This window comes from Asparagus officinalis, chromosome 4 (assembly GCF_001876935.1).
Source record: "Asparagus officinalis chromosome 4, Aspof.V1, whole genome shotgun sequence".
Classification (NCBI taxonomy): Eukaryota; Viridiplantae; Streptophyta; class Magnoliopsida; order Asparagales; family Asparagaceae; genus Asparagus; species Asparagus officinalis.
Window position 1 is genome coordinate 1,773,567 of NC_033797.1, and position 19,316 is coordinate 1,792,882.

A 19,316-nucleotide genomic window follows, 5' to 3' on the forward strand; every position below is an offset into this window, starting at 1 on the left:
ACCCATTTAACAATGTATCTAATCTTTACAACACCAGGAGCATAGCGTTATAATATGCTAATTAACAGTTGAATACCTTATGGTTTCTCGTATATTGCACTTGTATATCTTCACTTGTTTTTAGCGGCAATTATATATCCTAAAAATTTTAAAATTTGTACTTTTATATCTTTTGTTATGCAAATGAGAGAAAGCTCTTTTGAATATTTTTATGAATTTACTATTAAACATACCACAAATGGCATTTTTAAGTTACTAGTATGTCATACATGCATTGCACGTGATGCATGATAAATCTACAGATGAGTATTTGTTATTAAATTAGTTTTTAATGTTAAATTTATAATTTAACAATAAGTTTTAGGGGTTATCTCAAAACATCAAAGTTTTAGAGATCCACTCTAATATAATCTCAACATAAATTTCCTATAAAGAAAATGACTACCAAAGAGATTGAGTATCCTTATGGTCGAAACTCTATAGTTTTTACGTAGTGGTTTGCTTTAGATTATAAATTTAAGGATATTTTAACATTATCTAATTTCTTATATTGCTAAATTGGGTACACATCGTTTTTATTTAACCCTCAATATCTTGTAATTAAGCTTTCCTATTGACTCTTCATCTCTTCAAATAATTTGATTATTCATCCTCCTATATTTTTTTAATAGAAGTTTCTCTTTAGTGTTTATTTTATTTTCTCCTTTTGTGGGAGTCCAAATCAAAATAATTAGCTACTACATTAGCACATTGTATATAATTTGTACAATATTAGGCACAGTTCTATGGTATAACTACAAGCAAGTTCTTTATTCTTCTAAACAAAGAACTTGAAGAAAATATTGACCAAACATTTCTGATATTTAACTTAATCAAGATGAAAATTGGGTCTTTCTACATGCGTAAAGAGGTCTTTGCATAATATAATTTTGGTTAGTTGCTCTAAAACATTATCCTTCATCATATTATTGCAGATGCCTCACTATATTTTCGAGCTGAATAGTGATTATGTAAAACAAAATAAAAAATAAGTGCTTAACCCAAAATACAATTTCATGGGAACCCAAAAAGTCCTCACAAGATAACTAACATGATAATTAGTGCTTAACCATAAACATAATTTCAATGGAACTTAATAGTCATTAGAACCACACAACGTTTAATACTTATAGGTATTGGGGATTATTAAAATTGAGACGGTATAAAAGGAAATCAAAAGTTTTAACATAGCAATCCTCTTTTATAGTTGTAAAGATAAAGATAACGATAAAGATATTTCAGCATCGAATTATGTTGGGTTTAACAATAAAAGTAACAAAAACCAAATATTAAAATGCTAAAATTAGTTTGCCAAATGCCACACTGGAAAATCCTAGGAAATTTGAATTGAGGCTAAATAGCATTTGTATACCTATTGTTTCATCTACTTTTTCACTTATATATCATTACTTGTATGTGATAGCAAGAAAACACTCTAAAGGTTTTTAAACTTGCACTCATATGTCCTCACTTGATTTTGGTAGCACTTATATATCCTAAAGTTATTAAAACTTGTATTTACATATCCTAAAGTTTTTAAACCAGACACTTAAATACCTTAAAAATTTTAAAATTTATAGTTAAATGCTCTCAAGTTTGCATAATTGAGGGTATTTATGTGCAAGTTTTAAGAATTTTAGAACATTTAAGTGCTAATTGTAAAAATATTAGGTTATTTAAGTGCCGTAAAAAAAAGTGAGAGTATATGAGTGCAAGTTTAAAAAAACTTTAGGGTGTTTTTTTTTGCTACCAAATAAAAGTTTGGGTATATAAGTGAGAAGTAGTTGAAATAATAGGGTATATAAGTGCTATTTTGCATCAATTCAAATATCATAGGATTTTTTCATTGTGGCAATTGATGAGCTAATTTTAGCGTTTTAATCTTTGGTGTTTGTTAAATTTATTGTTAAACCCAACATAGTTCGATTTTGAAATATAACTTAGTTATGTTTAAAATGCCATTTGTGGTATGTTTAAATAGTAAGTTAATAAAAATATTCAGAAGAAATTTCTCCTATTTGCATAATAGAAGATATAAAGAGTCCCACTAGCGGCACACCTTTAACCACACTCTCAATCATACCCCCACACTCTCTATAGTGCTAGTGGATCATACATGATATTTTGTGCCCTAACATTATTTTTTTGCAAAATCTTCAAATTAGACAAATTATTTTTAAAGTTTTCTCTAATCTCTTGCCCGCCCCCTCTGAACCCTCACGGGTGTCCAATCAAGTCTAGTCTAGTCTAATAAATAAAAAGCTTAAAAAGCCCTAAAACCCAAAACCCTATTTTTTTTATTTAAAATTTTAAATTTTATTATCTCCGGCGAAATCAGAGAGCCATGGCGACGGAGTCCAACTCGAGGATCACGTGGGAGGGATGCAGCGTCCTTCTCGACATCAACGATGGCGACCGCCTCTGTCTCGCCTGCCTCTCTCCCAACGCGTACTCTGCTCATCCTCTCTCTCTCCTATTCCTAAACCCTAGCAAACAAACCCTAGGTTTTACTGATCCTATAACCATGGATTTTCGCAGGTCCATTAAGATTGGGAACAAGAAGTGCTCTTTAAATCCTTTGATCGGGCGCCCTTTTGGCTCCTCGTTTCGCCTCGAGACCGGAACCGACGGTGCTCCCCATCTCGCCCTCTGCGTTCCTTCGTCGTCGTCCTCGTCCTCTGATGGTGAGTGTTGGTTGTGTTCGCAGATTGGAAGGATTAGTAATAACGGGGCATCCAAATTATTGGCTTTTTATTGTCATGCACATGCTAATTGATAGATATAATAAAATAAGGGTACTGCGCAAAAACATGGAAGAAATATGTTGTTGATAGAATCAAATTAGGATTGATATTTGCCGATTTGAATATCTAAACACATTTCTATATTTGACTACAAAGTAGCAAATTGTTCAACAAATAATAGTGTTTAGGATATTTTTTGGTGGGGAAAGTGGTATTTTTTATGCTTTTTATAAAACCCATTTCTAAGTGTTCACCATGCCAATCTCCTTTCAAAGAGTATTAGTTTTGTTTTGGATTATCTGTCATTAATCTTTGTTGTTGTTTGAAATACTTGTATTGCCCTCATTGTGAATAGCTACTCGGGATCTAGAGAAAGATGATTGGCAATCTAAGGATGAGGCCAAGGATAATCGTGAGCTACTTGACAATAATACAGCACAAAGTCTTTCTCGAGAAGATATTGATGCAATGCGGTGGTTAGTTGATCTTCTATCTTATTAATTTTACTTTCTCAAGTATGGATGTATGTACACTTCATATTTAGCAAAATACTTGGATCGTCAAGTTTATGATTGCTTACATATTTGACCTCCTACCACAATGTCTGTCTTCCCCTACTTACTTACTGTTTTATGCTTATTTTCATGAAATAATGTCCCAGACATTCAATATAACTCGCTCTTTTGGTTATCATCATTCACAGTGTCAACTTTAAAAGGCATCTTTTTGCAGTGCGGATATCTGTATGACTCATTTGCTTGCCTTCTCAGTATAAAATGCCTAGTTATCATGCAGAGGTTACCTCTCATGGCACCTAGAAAGCCTGAAACATATATAAGCAGTGAACTCTTTTAATTGCATCTTAGTGGTGAATGCTTACTCATTCTGTTCTTAAGACATGCTTGCACTTGATAGACAACATGCACTTCTTACGGTCTAAAGGATTTTCACAAATATGAGTAGTATTTTACATTAAAAAAGATTTTTTGAAGCTTACTTTTTTAAAGGATATCAAAAGAGCCCATACTACATGTTAGCTTTTAGATTAATAAGAAAATTTCTTCACGAATTTTAATTATTGTAGCGAAGGTGCAACCGGAGATGAAATTGTGGATGCTCTTATAGCTAACAGCTCGACATTTGGAAAGAAAACAGCATTTTCACAAGTGAGTTCTTTTTTTTTTCTCCCCTTTTTCCTCCCTGAACAAATGAAGGACCTTGGTCTTTGACCTGGAACCCTCCACTGGCCAACCTCACCCTATAACCACCTGAATTTGCCATTTTCAGGCAATCGTTGTATAACTGTGCTTATGATTGGATCTTTTTGCAGGAGAAATACAAACTTAAGAAACAAAAAAAATATGCACCTAAGGTTCTTTTGAGGCGTCCTTTTGCTCGAAGGTAAAGGATAATTCATAATACCTTTTATATTCTTTTGTTTATCATCTAATCAAGTCACATATTTTTGAAGTTTTGCATGTTTATGATGTAAAATACCTGCACTGCACTTATCTTCTTCTCTAGCAACCTTCTATTACCTAGTATAATTAGCTTAAACATTCAGTTGATAGTTGCTTGTAGGATGTAGTGGTCTCCATTATAGAGATCACTGTCGAATCCATGTACTAGGAGATCACTATCCATGTACTAGGAGATCACTCTTCGGTAAAAAAAGCTTCGTCTAAGTACTTTCTATGTAGTATGGTACATCATATGACAAAATACAACAGAATCAGAAGGGCTTGGGTTGAGGAATGTAAATGATTTGGTTTCTCATTTGATCTGTGTAAATCTAAGTCCAAATTCAACAAGAAAGTATCTCATCAGATGTGAATTGTATCTGAATCAATCTGGCCTGGAAAAAAAAACAATTGAACTCAGGCTTGAATTCAGCTCCTTCTTGTTTAGGCTGTATTTGTTATATGCTCATGTGATGTCAGGTTGGATTTGGTTTTTGAATTCGGATAAAATTATGTTTTAAAATATCCGAATCCAATTCCATTCAGACTTTAATTTGAACTCAATATGAGAGGTGCCCAAGTCCCAAGCTTCAGACTTGACTCCAATCCTATAACACAGAATTGGATCAGGTTACCAGGTTTTTTTCGTACTGTTTACAACCCTACTTTAATCGCTAAGCTAGGAGGTAAAAAAAGCCCATGTTGGATCGCATGACAGGTTTTCTTCTCATGCCTCCATCTCAAAACTTTATATTTTTCTTCAAGCATATTTAATAAATGCGTTAAGTTGGGAGTGTCAATTTCTTTGTCAAGCTTATGTGTCTGGTACTATCCTTCCATTAATGGTTATGATATAACCATATTGTTGTTTACACTCCTAAATCCTAATTTAAACATCTTTATTACTTTCTTCTTCAAAATCCTAATATCATGCTAATTAGGTGCTTCCATTTATTTTTTGTTTTTTCAGTGTCATTATTCTTTAGTTTGTTTTTATTAGATATAGCTTCCATTCTACTGCAAGATATCCATTTGTTACTTACTGAAATATTTATGTCCTCCTTTTCCTTGTGCAGTATATGTGAAGCATATTTCAAGAAGTATCCAACTCGAATTGGGTAATTATAATTCAAATCAGCTTTGTTATTTTCCACTAGAAATTGTGATTTGTGATATCTTGGAGATGTTTTTTTAAAGTGTTGATTAAACCATTACTATATATGTTTCTTGTACTGTGGTTATTATGTTAAATATACTATAATGACATGATATTTCATTGTATATCTTCTTTTATTAATTTCGACCAAAATATTTTCTGTTAAGATATCTCTTTTAGTTAAAGGTACCAGTGTTTATGTTAAAAATCCAATAAAATTAATCTACCCAAGTTAGTCCTGTGTTCTTTTAATAATTTTGAATTAGAATTCAATTATATTCAAGAGTCCTTATTTGATTTGCTTAAATTAAAAATTTTAATTTGTTTAAAATTGATTAACTAAGTATGAAACCTTTATCGACTAAATTTTACTAATTAATTCCTTAAAAAATATATGAACTATATAATGTTTCATTGAAATTATAGATTCATGAAAGGATTTCATATTGTAGCTCAGTATATAATTGTGTTTAAAGAGATGTACGCAGCCATCTTCTTGTGTCTTGATTTCCCCCTCTTTTATGCAGATTTCTTTTTGGATTCAATACACTATGATAGATAATTCTGTGATTCTCATTGTTATCCATAGTTTGCTATGATAGATCATACTGTGATTCTCATTATCGTGCGTGGAAAGTCATTTTGTTTTGTTATAGTTTGTTTTGTTATATGTTCGTTAGTCACACTGGTTGTGGTTATGGGACAAATATTATAGAACTATTACACAACCAAATAGGCAAGTTAGCTAAGCATAGCTACATACCTTCTTACATATGACATACTGACAACATCCTATCTTGTAATGGCTCCCAACTCCCATGTTGTTCTTGAGCGGTTTATGAAACATTTAATTATTTGTACACAACATTAAATATAATCCAGAGCATTCAGGCATGGACTGAGTTGAACATATGCTACATATAACAGTGTGGCTATTACGTGTTTAAATAATGTGAAGTAAGTGAACGTTTTAAATTTAAAGGTTAGAGTAGGAGTTTTGTTGGCTTTAGCTTCTGATTAAAATCTTTCACATGTAATTGGATTTACTTCTCGTTCTACTGCTAATCTGTCTTTCAGTATCATTCTGCAGTTAATTTGATACGTTCATGTAGGGTATACATAGAATTGATGTCATTTTTCGTTGCATTATTCACAGGTTTCTCCGAGTAGACACCCTGTCTCTTTTGCTTTCAATGGGTAATATCGGTGCATATTCAGATGTCCTTGTTGTGGATATGGTTGGTGGTATGCTTGCCGGGGCTGTAGCAGAACGTCTTGGAGGTAACTTTGTATGTTTTTTCTCACAAAATTAGGATTTAGGAAAGGCAGGACCAATTGTTTTGTTTGTAAGAAATCACTTTATGCTTTCCCCTGACGAGGATAGATATTTACTCCCACGTGTGAAACTACATTGTGGACACACCTGTACAGAGACTCCACACCATTCATCTTGATCTACACATCATGAAACATGTACATAAAGTCCTACCCTTTTTCCAATAGTTGCAAAATAAATTGATTGTTTAATGAGGACAAATGGGGCCATTCGATGAACATCTTAAAGATCTTTAATACACAATTCCTTAATCCTTATAGATTCTCAATGTCTAGGTCAAGAGAGAGTGTTGTCACATAAGGTTGGTCCAACTTGGTCTCAGGTAGGTTGGAATTTCTGTTGCCTGGGTACTTCTATCATGAAGCCGTACCCATACCGAATATGTATCCGTACCGAAACTTCATGGACACTCCTTGGGTATATGCATTCATTTATTCAGACATGTCCCCATTTATATGATATATCATTTAGTTTAAAACGCTTGTTATACACTTCTTGGACATATATCTTACTCTACACATCCATTTCTTGAATCTCATTAGACACGAGTAGGGTTCGTTTTAGGCCATACTCAAAGTTCAAAACTATAATTTTAAAAGATCATTTGGGTGTGTAGTTCAAAATTGACCAATTTCTAATTTGTAATAATCAAAATAATGAGAATTCTTACAAATGTGATATGAATGTTAATTCTAATAACACATGAATTGAAAAAAAATAATGATGTCATGTAAATTATTAATTTCAATATATATATGTAGCCATGTCCCCGTACCCTACATTTTACAGATTTGCCGTGTCTCGTACCTGTACCCGCAGCCGTACCGGTATATATATATATATATATATATATATATATATATCGAGAGAGAGAGAGAGAGTAAAGCTCCTATAAACTTAAGTGGATAGGAGTCCTTTGTCTACCAACTTTTCTATCCATTGATTTTGCATTGAGATTTGTGCTAGCATATAATACAAATGAAGACACAAATATCAAAGATAGCATTGATGTGTAGCACAAATCTCAAAGCATAATGAAGGGATAAAAATTTGGTGGACAAGTGCTCCTATCCACTTAAGTTTATAGGAGCTTCTCTCTATATATATAGTGTGCGTGTGTGCGCGCGTGCGCGTGTTACCTGCACCCCTACCGGTACATGTACCCGTACCCATTTCCATGCAACTTAGGTTGGACCGTTGGAACAAACTTCATTCGTCTTTGGAGACTCTAAAGCGCTAGCCATATGTATACTTATGTAGTTTAGTAGGTAGGATGTGTCTGCGTATGCTCATTCAAGTTCTGGTGTATGCATATGTGCATGCGTAAGTGTGTTTTCACATGCATACTTGTTTCAACTTCATCCTGTCCAGCATCAATTTTGGAATTGTAAACAATTGTATGGATTTTTCGGATAATGGCTTATTGAAATCTGTGTTCAGAACATGTCATTCATATACCAACCAGCTAATATGTAAAACTACATTATGATGGTTGTAAGAAAAAGACTAAATAGTTAGAATAACAATGTTATCTATGATATTTCAAAGGATCCAATATAGTTCTTCGATATGCAAGTACTAATTTTCTAATATAAAATAAATGAGAGCTAAATTTATAAAAAGCCTGTTGCTAGTGGTCATCGACATGTTTACTTAGATCATTCAGTTGTTTACTTAGATCATTCAGTTGCTTAGTTGGTGAGCATGCATTTCCTTCCCTCAAACTTCTCATCATAATAGCAAACAGTGTTCAAGTTAACCTCACTGGTCCAACATGTTGATCTTAATAGACCAATACTAATTACAGCCCTCCCTAACCATTGGAAGATGGGCTTCATGTAGAGCATTGAGTGTTTATGAGCTGCTATATATGAATAAACCTGTTATGTAATTTAGTTACTATGATAGCTTTGATCCGCAAACCTATAAAATGTATTAGGCTTATATATGCCAAAAAATTAAAATTCATTCTTTCATTACATAGAATTTTGTGTCTATGTTTTGATATTGAGATATTACTGGAAAATTATGTTGACTATGTCTTTTACTTGGCAGGTTCAGGTCATGTGTGCAGTACCTATTTTGGAACGAAGCCACCCTCCCTTGATATAGTGAGGATATTCAATTTCAGTAATGAAGTATGCCGCAGGTACAGTCCAGCATCCCTTTTACATGCTCTAACTGCATAACAATCGAAGAGGAAAATTATACAGAAACGAGGATATGTATTTACTGCAGTCTACTTATTGAAGTACTGATGCTTATTGATGCAGGATTCTTCAAGCACCATTTTCTGTATTTTCTCTATCTCAAAACAATGGCGCTGTTTCCTTTGAAAAGGACCCGAATGTCCAGTCTTTAGAACTGCATTATAATGCCTGTAATGCGTCCTTACTGCCATGCTCTTCTGATGGAGTTGATGACACACATCAGAACACTTCTTCCTTAGTGCAAAAACCAGTACCTGCAGGAAGGCAGGCATCATCAGAAGACATAAAATCATGGAAAGAGAAAGGCTTTACTAGGTAGAAAATTGGGATAAAGTATCTTTAAACAAGATTTTATTGTCTGATTGTTACAGTGCTGCATTTTTTTTGCTTTTCATCTCGCAGCTTGATAGTTGCTGCACCAGAAATGGATGTGGGGAGTATAATTGAAGATTTGCTACCACTTTTATCATATTCCGCACCTTTTGCAATTTATCATCAGTACCTTCAGGTGTGTTATGTCAACCTCAAGTTGGGAACTACAATCTCCTTTTGCTATAAGTTCAGAAAATTGCACGATCTAAATAACATGCATGTCTGCGGTGACAAGACACCATTGTTTTTCCAATGTGAATACTCGTAGCAAATTGCATTTTAACATTTTGATGGGTTCAAGTACCACTCAAATAGTCTTGAGGCTTCTATGGAGTTTGTAGATTAAAATATATAGGACTTATACATGGACAGTTTCCGATTGATATCCAGTGCACATATTTGTTTGATAATTTAGATAATATGTGGACAAACTATGAGTACAGCTACAATTAAAGATTATTTGTTCAATAAAATTGATCACTGTGGACCAAATTAGTAACCTTGGAATTCGGTTGTCATAAATGTATTGATTTCTTTTGGTGATACTCTTTTTTATGCATTCAGGACCATGATTTACCAGTACAAAACTCAATATTGAAAGTGCTAATGTTTATAAGTAATTTATCTGAACATTGTTACTTTAGTTAATTATGAAGAAAATATCCAACCATATATTGGTTCTTTGTTATATTGGCATTGTTACTTTAGTTAATTATGAAGAAAATATCCAACCATATATTGGTTCTTTGTTATATTGGAGCTTTGTCCTATGATATTTATATAAGAAAATATCCAACCATATATTGGTTCTTTGTTATATTGGAGCTTTGTCCTATGATATTTATATAGGACACCTTCTCTAGTTTCCAATTTGTACTGGATAGATTTGTAATAGCTTATGTGAGCCTTCGAAGATTACTCTTCTGGTTCAATGTTTAGGCTGACTGACTTTGAAAATATAACAATTTGGGTGTTATGTTGTCTCAGGTCCATAACAGTTGCACTCGGTCAAAACAGGGGGAAAATGCAGTATAAGTTCACAATAGGATAAATCACATCATGAGACCGAATTTTGTAAATTTTGTTCATTTTTTACAGGAGAATGCAAAATAATCCTTTACTATTTAATTATAACAATTGAAAATGAAAAAAATTAGTTACTGTGGGTGAAGTATTCCGCATGTTTGGCAACATAGATTCATACGAGACTTGGAGAACACCTTATGAATACTAAACCATCACTGATTGGCTTCTGAGCACAACAACTATATAATCACCAAGGACTTGTTGGATTTCAGTTATTGTGTGATGGACACTTTCAATTATTTTATACTCTAAAGCAAAATAAAATAATATGATCATCATCTTTCTTCTGATGTAATAAAATAACCTTATGCCCTTGGTAAAGAATTTCTGTTTTCTTGTCTGGTTTATTGACGTATCACTGGGTGACAAAATGTGCAGCCCCTTGCAACATGTATGCACAAGCTACAGACTTCAAAAATGGCTATAAACTTGCAAATTTCTGAGCCATGGCTTCGGGAATACCAGGTGCTTTCTTTATTTCTCTATCAGTAGTGATGATGGATATTAAGATTTTGATTTTTTCGCATTGTATTTAGATAGATAGTAGTGTATTTGAAATCACTGAGTTGTAATAAAGTAGGTCAGCAATGTTTTCCATTTATCGTATTTATCAGATGCATGTTTATCATATCCATTTAACTAGTGTACGTATGATGGCAGTCAGTATCTCTTATTGTAGGTCATTTAATGGATGCTAATGTTGTAGGTTCTTCCATCGCGCACTCATCCACATATGCAAATGAGTGGATTTGGTGGTTACATTTTAAGTGGAACTAAGATCTCTGGCACCGATTCTTGCAATGGAAACTGACACAAGTCAAATGCTTCATCATTGGCTTTCCTTTCTGTAATTTTTTTTATTTTATATATAAGATTATACTTATGGATTTAATCGTGCATCATCACCAGTCATCTACTAATCAGCTCTAGGGGCCTCTCCTTCAATCATAACCTATCATACTCATCACGGATAAATGTATCCCATTTTGTATTAGTTATTTATACAGGTAACTTGTAGCTTGGTCCTGAAGAGTAAATGTATCTTTTTCTATAACCATGTATTGTGGATTAATCATTTTAAGTGCTGTAAGGTTTTGTTATTGCAATTCGTATTTATGTAATCAACATATTTTGTAGATTACGAGCCCAAAATTGGTATGTTTTATTCCTTTCCCACCCCACATTATGGCTGTGGAATTTATGGGGTTCCTTACTGTGAATTTCTCAAGGGTTTATGGCAATTGTTGCAATTTGTACTAATTTTGTCATTACTTGCAAGAAACATTTGGATGCATAGATTTTATCTTGACCGAATGGCTAGATCCAATAAGCCATTGTTAATTTGTATTATTTTTTATGAAAATTTTCCAATGATGGTCGCTTACATCTTTAATATTTTGAAATGAGCCCCTCCAATCAGGGAAAAAGATATTAAGTCCCTCAAATCTTATTAGTTATTTCAAATTTGTCTCTTACGTAAATTGGAGAATTAATTCCTGTATCTTGTTTTATTCATAGTTTGCTAATAACTGAGAACATTTCCAATGCTGGTCTGATCTATTTCAGTCGAGACCTAGAGTCTCTGTCGGTAGAAATCGGAGAGTATGAGTTCTCCTTCAAAAAGACCGCAGCTTGCTGTGTTTTGATTTCTGCATATGACTGTTTTTAAAATGAAGATGGTTAAGGCTGCAGAAAGGTGAGATTTGGTTCGCAGAATCTGCTGTTAAATATTTTTTCTAATGCTAAGCACTAATTTGGCTCTGAATCCGATCTTGATCCTAAAATAGGTAGAACTCAATTTATGTCTAGATTCCTGTTTAAACTTTTTTTCTTATTTATCTTTTTTATATAGTTCAAATAGCTAATCCTAAATACTTGGGATAAAGACTTCGTTATAGCAACGTTGTCGCAAATTATTATATTTCAGATAATAATATGGGTATAGTACAAGATAATACAAAATAAGCTCATCTGTTCAACATGTAATTGTATTATGCTCCACGATTCTCGGATAGAGAGGAGGAAAACCCAGAACTTTAATCGTTCAATTGCAGCGATCAAATTGTCATATGCCTTCGGAATTATGCAAATAATTATTGTTCTAATAAATGTGTGCTTCGGAGATCTAGATTCAAATATGTTGAATTGAGCAAATAAATATTGGAATAAACCAATATTTGGATAAGAGAATAAGTAATTTAAATTTCTATCCAGATACATTACGAGAGATTATGACATACAAATAAATTAACACAATTCGTCATCAGAGGCATACTTTTTTTTTTAAACTTGAAAACTGAAAAGGATGCGAGAAATAGAGAATGTTCTTTACATCAACAAATGTTTATGTATGGATACTCAAAGAATGCAAGAAAAATGCATGTAAAAAATTCATGTACTTGCTGTCCCTCATACACAGAGAGGGATATCGATTTAACTGCGCATGAATTTTGTTGAGAGAAGTGATCATGAAATAAGATGCATTTACTGAAAAGATCTTTAGACCTTTTCCCGAAGTTATTTAGTTTTTCTTCTTTTATTTATTTTTTGGGAACTTATATAACACAACTTGTTATTCATGAGAATTTGAATTTAGGGAGGGGGAAAAAAGTAACGTCAAAGCATAATAATTCATTGGATTTTATTAAGCTTTGATTTGATGAATGTTAGGATTACAACATTGCAAGAGAGACGCCGTACACAGAAGCCTCATACAAACACACTAACGTTTAAAGGTGAATGCGTTAGAAACAGATGATGTAAAAAACCTTAACAGCTGCTAACCGAGGAATCACGAGCTTTCTTATGTAGGGGATTCTCAATGACTCGGAGTTCATTTCAAACATTCTTGTGGACATAGCAGGGCCTTCTCAAGCATTTTTGAGGCTCTAGGCAGAGAAAAATATTTAGGGCCTTAACATTAAAAAAAATATTAGTTTTTAAAAAATAAATTTTATATAAAATTTAATTTTCTAGCTTTTTGAGATGCAAATTACTAATTAGATTTTATATTCAAGCTTTAATATTCAATTGATAAAATTGTCAAATCATTTAATCTCTTGAGACATTATTGAACGTAAATAAGATTTTATTAATAAAAATATATAAAAGAAAAAAAATAAAAACACAAAATACAAAACATATCCGTGAGCTATATGTGTGTGTGTGTGTGAGAGGAGAATGAATGTAAATTAATTAAAATAAATAAAAACCAACAAGCTTACGTTTTATTTTGGGGCCTTCTGGATTAGAATTGCAATTATGTATGTTGAGTATCAAAGATTAAACAAATATGAAAGATGAGTGAATGAGAAGAAAATAAAGGAAGTTAGCAAGAGAAAAAACACATAAACTATGCATAAATAAGAATGAGTATTTAATATGTGCTTTTCTCTTTTTTTACTGTTATAATCTAATTAATTCATAGGAGATGTTATCGCCTTCTCCGATGATGTTATGCTCAAAAAAGAAGCCCTAGCTTGTAAAGCAATGCTGCATGTTAGGGATCACTCCGAAATCCCCCAAGAAGTAATCATTAGGTATGAATCAGACAATGGTGTCCACATCTTGGAAGGTTCGGTCAAACTGAGAGTGGTTGGTGACCCTTTGCCAGCAGAGAAAGGCAGAGATCGTGATCTTTTTGAAGCTTTTGTCCGCAAAGAGGAAGGCATCACGATCGACATCTCTAAAGACTCCTGGTCCACTCTCAAAGCAGCCTTTCCCCACCTGGTAGACGCTCCATCTCTATCTCCTAAAGAAGATATAGCCATCCAGATCAGCTCTTCAGACTCCAAGGACATTGCCTCTTCCTCCGATATTCCCCCAGGATTCGAAACTACAAGGAGAAAGCCCAAGCCGGCCAAGAAGAAAGCTTCAAGCAGCCACCCTTTGCACCTGCCCTTCAGGAAACATCTTGCCATGCTAAAGAAAGGTAAGTATTCAGGTACTTCTAAACCGAAATCCTCTTCCTCTGTATCCACTCCTCCTATCCCTTCATCTGATCTGGAATTATTGGAGGAGATCTCTGTGAACTGTGGTATCCTCGAACCGGTGGATCGGTCAGGTTTGATAGAGATCCAAAATAGGATGTCTCTAGAGGCCCTTCCTCTTTGAGCCCCCTTTTTTCTTTCAAAGTTGCCATCCATCGGTATCCATGCGTATTGGATCTTGTAATGTTCGTGGGTTAAATAATCCTGCTAAGCGGAGGTTGGTTAGGGAGTGCCTTTCCCTTGCCAAAGTCAATTTGGTTGGTCTGCAGGAATCTAAAATCTCAGCCCCTAGCCCTTCTTTTCTTAAATCCTTGGGGGGAAATTTCATTTCATCATGGGTATCTCTTGATTATCCTCCTGGGATGGAACGAGGACATTTTTTCCTACTCCTCCTCGTCCTCTGACATTTTCTCTGTTTCGGCCACCCTAACTCATAAACCCTCAAATTGGAGTTTCGTAGTAACTTCCATATATGCTCCTTGTGATCCTTCTGAGAGGGAGGTATGCTGGTGGGAAATTGAGAGGATTAGAAGCTCCCATGCTTTGCCGTGGGTTGTTTTTGGTGATTTTAACATGACCTTAAGTTCAGAAGAAAGAAGTGGTCTCCCTAGCTCCCTTAGAGACATTAAATCTTTCCAGCGTCTCATCGACTCTGTCCATCTTATCGACCTCCCTCTAAGTGGGAGGAAATTCACCTGATCCAACCATAGATCCCCCCATCTTTAGCCAGATTGGACAGATTTTTTGTCTCGTTGGACTTTGAAGCTAACTTTCCTCTCGTGGTACAGTATGCTTATCCAGCCCAATGTTTAGATCACTGTCCAATTATGCTGGACACCAACTCCCCTGTCGTCCCCCCCCTTCAGATTTGAAAAGATGCGGCTATCTATCCCCTCCTTTCACTCCTTCATAGAATCCAGCTGGTCTTCTTTCTCTTCGAGGGGAGAGCGCCATATGTCCCTTCCTTTCAAGCTTAAACTCATAAAAAAAAGAATCAAATAGTGGAAAAGGTACTGTTTTGGATCCCTTCCTCAACTTCTTTCTAACCTTATGGCTCAAATCCATTCTCTAAATATTAGCGAAGAGTCTAGGAACCTATCCTCCATTGAATTACAACTTAGATCCGATTTAAAGGAACAGGTTCTTTCTCTTGCTAATGCTGAAGAAATCAAATGGAAGCAAAGATCCCGTATTCAGTGGTTGAAAGAAGGAGACAATAATATATCTTTCTTTCTTAAAGTTGCATCCTACCACCGCAGAAAAAATTTCATTCCTCACCTCCTTATCAATGACTCTTTCATCTCCTCAGATAGTGACATTAAAAAAAATCTTTTCTTACTTTCTTCTCTAACCTCTTCAGCAATCCCCCAGTCTCCAGCCTGAGACCCAACTGGAACCTTTTATACCCTCAACATCACATAGATCTATCTTCCCTTGATCTCCCATTCTCTCCACAGGAAATCACTGATGCTGTTTTTGGGCTTCACCCCGATAAATCTCCTGGACCTGACGGTCTGCCTATTCTGTTTTATCAAAAGTTTTGGCCTGTAATTAAATCTGATGTCATCGAGATCATTCAAGGCTTATTTTCTCACCCCAATCTCTCCATAATATTAATTATTCTCATATTTGTCTCATTCCCAAAAAGGATGATGCTAACTCCCCCAAAGATTTTCGGCCGATAAGCCTGATTAACAGTTCATGCAAGATCTTTTCCAAAATCCTAGCAAACAGGCTTAGGAAAGTCCTCCACCTTCTCATCGACAACTCTCAATCGGCTTTCCAATCAGGCAAATCTTCTCTGGACTCTTTTCTTTTAGGTCATGAAATGATCAACTACTGTTCTTCTGGGAAAAAAAGAAGTTTGTGCCATTAAAGTTGACTTTTATAAGGCTTTTGACTGTGTTAACTGGTCGTTTCTTCTTTCCCTTCTTGAAGCTAGAGGTTTTAGCCCCAAGTGGTGTTTCTGGATACATCATATCATCTCTTCGTCTAAATCAGCTGTCCTGGTTAACGGTTCCCCTACCTCCTATTTCAAATGTTATAGGGGTCTCAAACAAGGCGATCCTCTCTCCCCCCTTCTTTTTTTGCTAGTGGTGGATGTTCTTAGTCAGATGCTCAAGTGCAGCGCAGCTTCAGGAGACCTTTCTAACCTCAATTTGAGAGGGAATCTCAATTCCATTAGAACCATTCAATTTGCGGATGACACAATCATCTTCTCTAGGGCAATCCCCTCTGATATGGTTACTCTCAAGACCATTCTCTCCATCTTTGCAAGCATTTCGGGGCTTTGTGCAAATCCCCAGAAAACCAACCTCTTCTATCTTGGCAAAACCCCTCATAAAGGCAACTCTATGGCAGAGATTCTCAGCTGTTCTGTCGGTTCCCTCCCTTTCCCTTACCTGGGACTTCCCCTAAAAAGAGGTTCTCTATCAAAAAGAGAGTGGCAACCTCTCCTAGAATCATTCAAAAAGAAGCTATCTTTATGGAAAAACAAAGCTCTCTCCATTGGAGGTAGATTAACTCTCCTGAACTCTGTTCTCTCCTCCATCCCTCTCTACTATATGTCTTTCTTTAAGCTGCCGATATGGGTCATCAAGGCCATAGATAAAATCAGAAGGAATTTCTTCTGGAATGGCAGTCACAGTTTCTCTAGATCAAAATGTCTTGTCAACTGGGGAACAGTTTGTAAGTCTAAGGAAGAAGGAGGGCTTGGGGTGATTGATATCCCCTCTTTTAATTCAGCCCTCCTCTCAAAATGGATATGAAAAATTTTCGACAGAACATCCTTATTTAGTAAAGTGTTTTTCTCCATTTATTCTAAAAATGGAGCAAATCCTTTTGCTCACCAACCGAAGATGTCATCTTCAAGATTTTTTTAGGATCTTTTCTCCATTCAATCCACATTCTTTAACATTGCCAGATGGAATGTTGGAGATGGTAACACTGGCAGTTTTTGGCATGATAAATGGTCTTCGGCAAATACTCTTAGCAGCCTCTTCCTACATGCATATAAGTTAGCCCTCTCAAAAAACTGCAGCATTGGTTCACAAGGAAGATGGCTCAATAATTCATGGAATTGACATCCCTTAATTAGAAGGGGCATTTCCCCTAATGAAAGGGCAGACATTATCCAACTTAACTCTTTCTTAGAGCATTTAAATCCAGGTGGTTTATCTGAGCTGGATGATTTGCGGTGGCCCCTTCTTTCTTCGGGCACTTTCACTGTAAAATCCTTTTACACATTTGTTTCTTCAGGGGGTCAAAAATCCCAGTTCTTCAACACGATTTGGAAATCCAACATTCCCTTAAAGGTAAAAGTCCATCCCTGGATTATTTCTAAAAGGAAGCTGAATACAAGAGATAATTTGATAAAAAAAGGATGGATCGGTGATCCAAGCTGTCCTTTCTGTCATCGGGAAACAGAAACTCACGATCACTTATTTATCCACTGCTCATTTGCTCGCGATGTTTGGAACTCCCTTCTCCCCCTCTTCCCAGCTAACAGCTGGCCTACGAACATGGAAGAATTGTTGCTGCTTCACAAAGTTCCTAATATTTGCTCAGATACTAAAGCCATATGGAAGATTCTATTGCCATGTTTTTGTTGGTGGATCTGGTTCAGTAGAAATTCTCTAATTTTCAAGGATATTCAGCCCATCTCGCTTTCAATTGCTTCTAATATTGCGAGATTTTTAATTCTATGGTCAGGTACAACAGACGATAGGACGACGAGGAGGCTTCGAAGGGCATCCCTCAACCTCGGCTTTCAGGAGTTAGCCAAGAAGAACACCCCTGGTGATGCTGGAGATAATTTCTCTAGCAACTAAGAACCTGCGCCTCTAGTCCCAGCAGGAAGTAGAACCTTTTGGTGAAGATGCTCCCTTTTTGGTCAGCTGCTAGCTGCGTCTAGCATTATTCAGTTTTTAATCAAAGTTTTGTAGCTGTTTCAACCCCCTCTCTGAAATGTAGTTTTAATTTTTGGTTTTTTTTGTTTTCTCTAGCTGTAGGAAAGCAGTAGGTCTAGTGTGGTAGGTGACGACAATGGTCCGCTCCCTACTCACTCCTCCCACTGTTTTTTCTCCAACTAGAGATGATGTATTCTCCTCTTATAAACTCTTTTTCAGTATATTTAAATGAACAGGGCACCCCTCCCTGTTTCTCAGGTTAAAAAAAAAAAAATCCTTCCAATCACACTTTAGAAGCAGCAATTTAAAGGGACTGATTTACAATAACTTATACGGACTGAGGGACCCAATAGCAAATTCAATTATTTGAGGGATTAATTTTAGACGAGAAACTTAAGTTGAGGGTTCGGATAGCAATTTCAATGATATGAGGGTAATATCAAAATATGAAAGATATATAAGATACTAAAACCGAAAAAAAATCTCTAATATCTAGAATTTTCTTGAATGGAAGAGGGTCCTCTTGCTTAGGCTCAGGTTGGATAGGACAATTATCATTGAGGTTGTATGTTCTCTAATATATAGCATAGAATAGACATCTATAATCATTTGTAACATGATTATTGTATTAAGCACATAGACGCTCGAGTTCTTAGTTAGTATTAGTACATGTTACTAATTAAGCTATATTATCATCTCCTTTAATTTATTCCTCCACCGCCACTATCCGCTAGGTCAAAATATTTGTACAACCTAAGGGGTCTATTGCCTTTTTCCTCATCTTTTTGGCTCGTAATGTTTTTTGAATCTTTTGATGGAGATGAATATTGGTCCAAAAAGTGTTGGTTAGATGAGCCATCCATATTTTGCTTTTTTTTTCTTCTCCGTAGTATTTTATACCCAGGAGGTATCAGGTTCTCCGCACGTGCTACTTAGAATTTGAGCTTGTAACCTTTTGCTTTTTTTTTCTTCTCCGTGGTATTTTATAGCTAGGAGCTATTCATTTTTTTCTATCA

At 35.2% G+C, this 19,316-nt stretch overlaps 1 protein-coding gene across 1 annotated transcript; it reads left to right on the plus strand.

Moving 5' to 3' along the window:
- Positions 2,326-11,571, plus strand: LOC109836325 (tRNA (adenine(58)-N(1))-methyltransferase non-catalytic subunit trm6). The gene is made up of 12 exons (XM_020404186.1): positions 2,326-2,487; positions 2,578-2,723; positions 3,139-3,259; positions 3,868-3,949; positions 4,114-4,184; positions 5,320-5,361; positions 6,556-6,680; positions 8,791-8,884; positions 9,009-9,260; positions 9,348-9,453; positions 10,782-10,868; positions 11,110-11,571. Exons 1-12 carry the CDS (start codon positions 2,384-2,386, stop codon positions 11,212-11,214), a joined length of 1,335 nt encoding a protein of 444 aa, XP_020259775.1. The 5' UTR covers positions 2,326-2,383; the 3' UTR covers positions 11,215-11,571.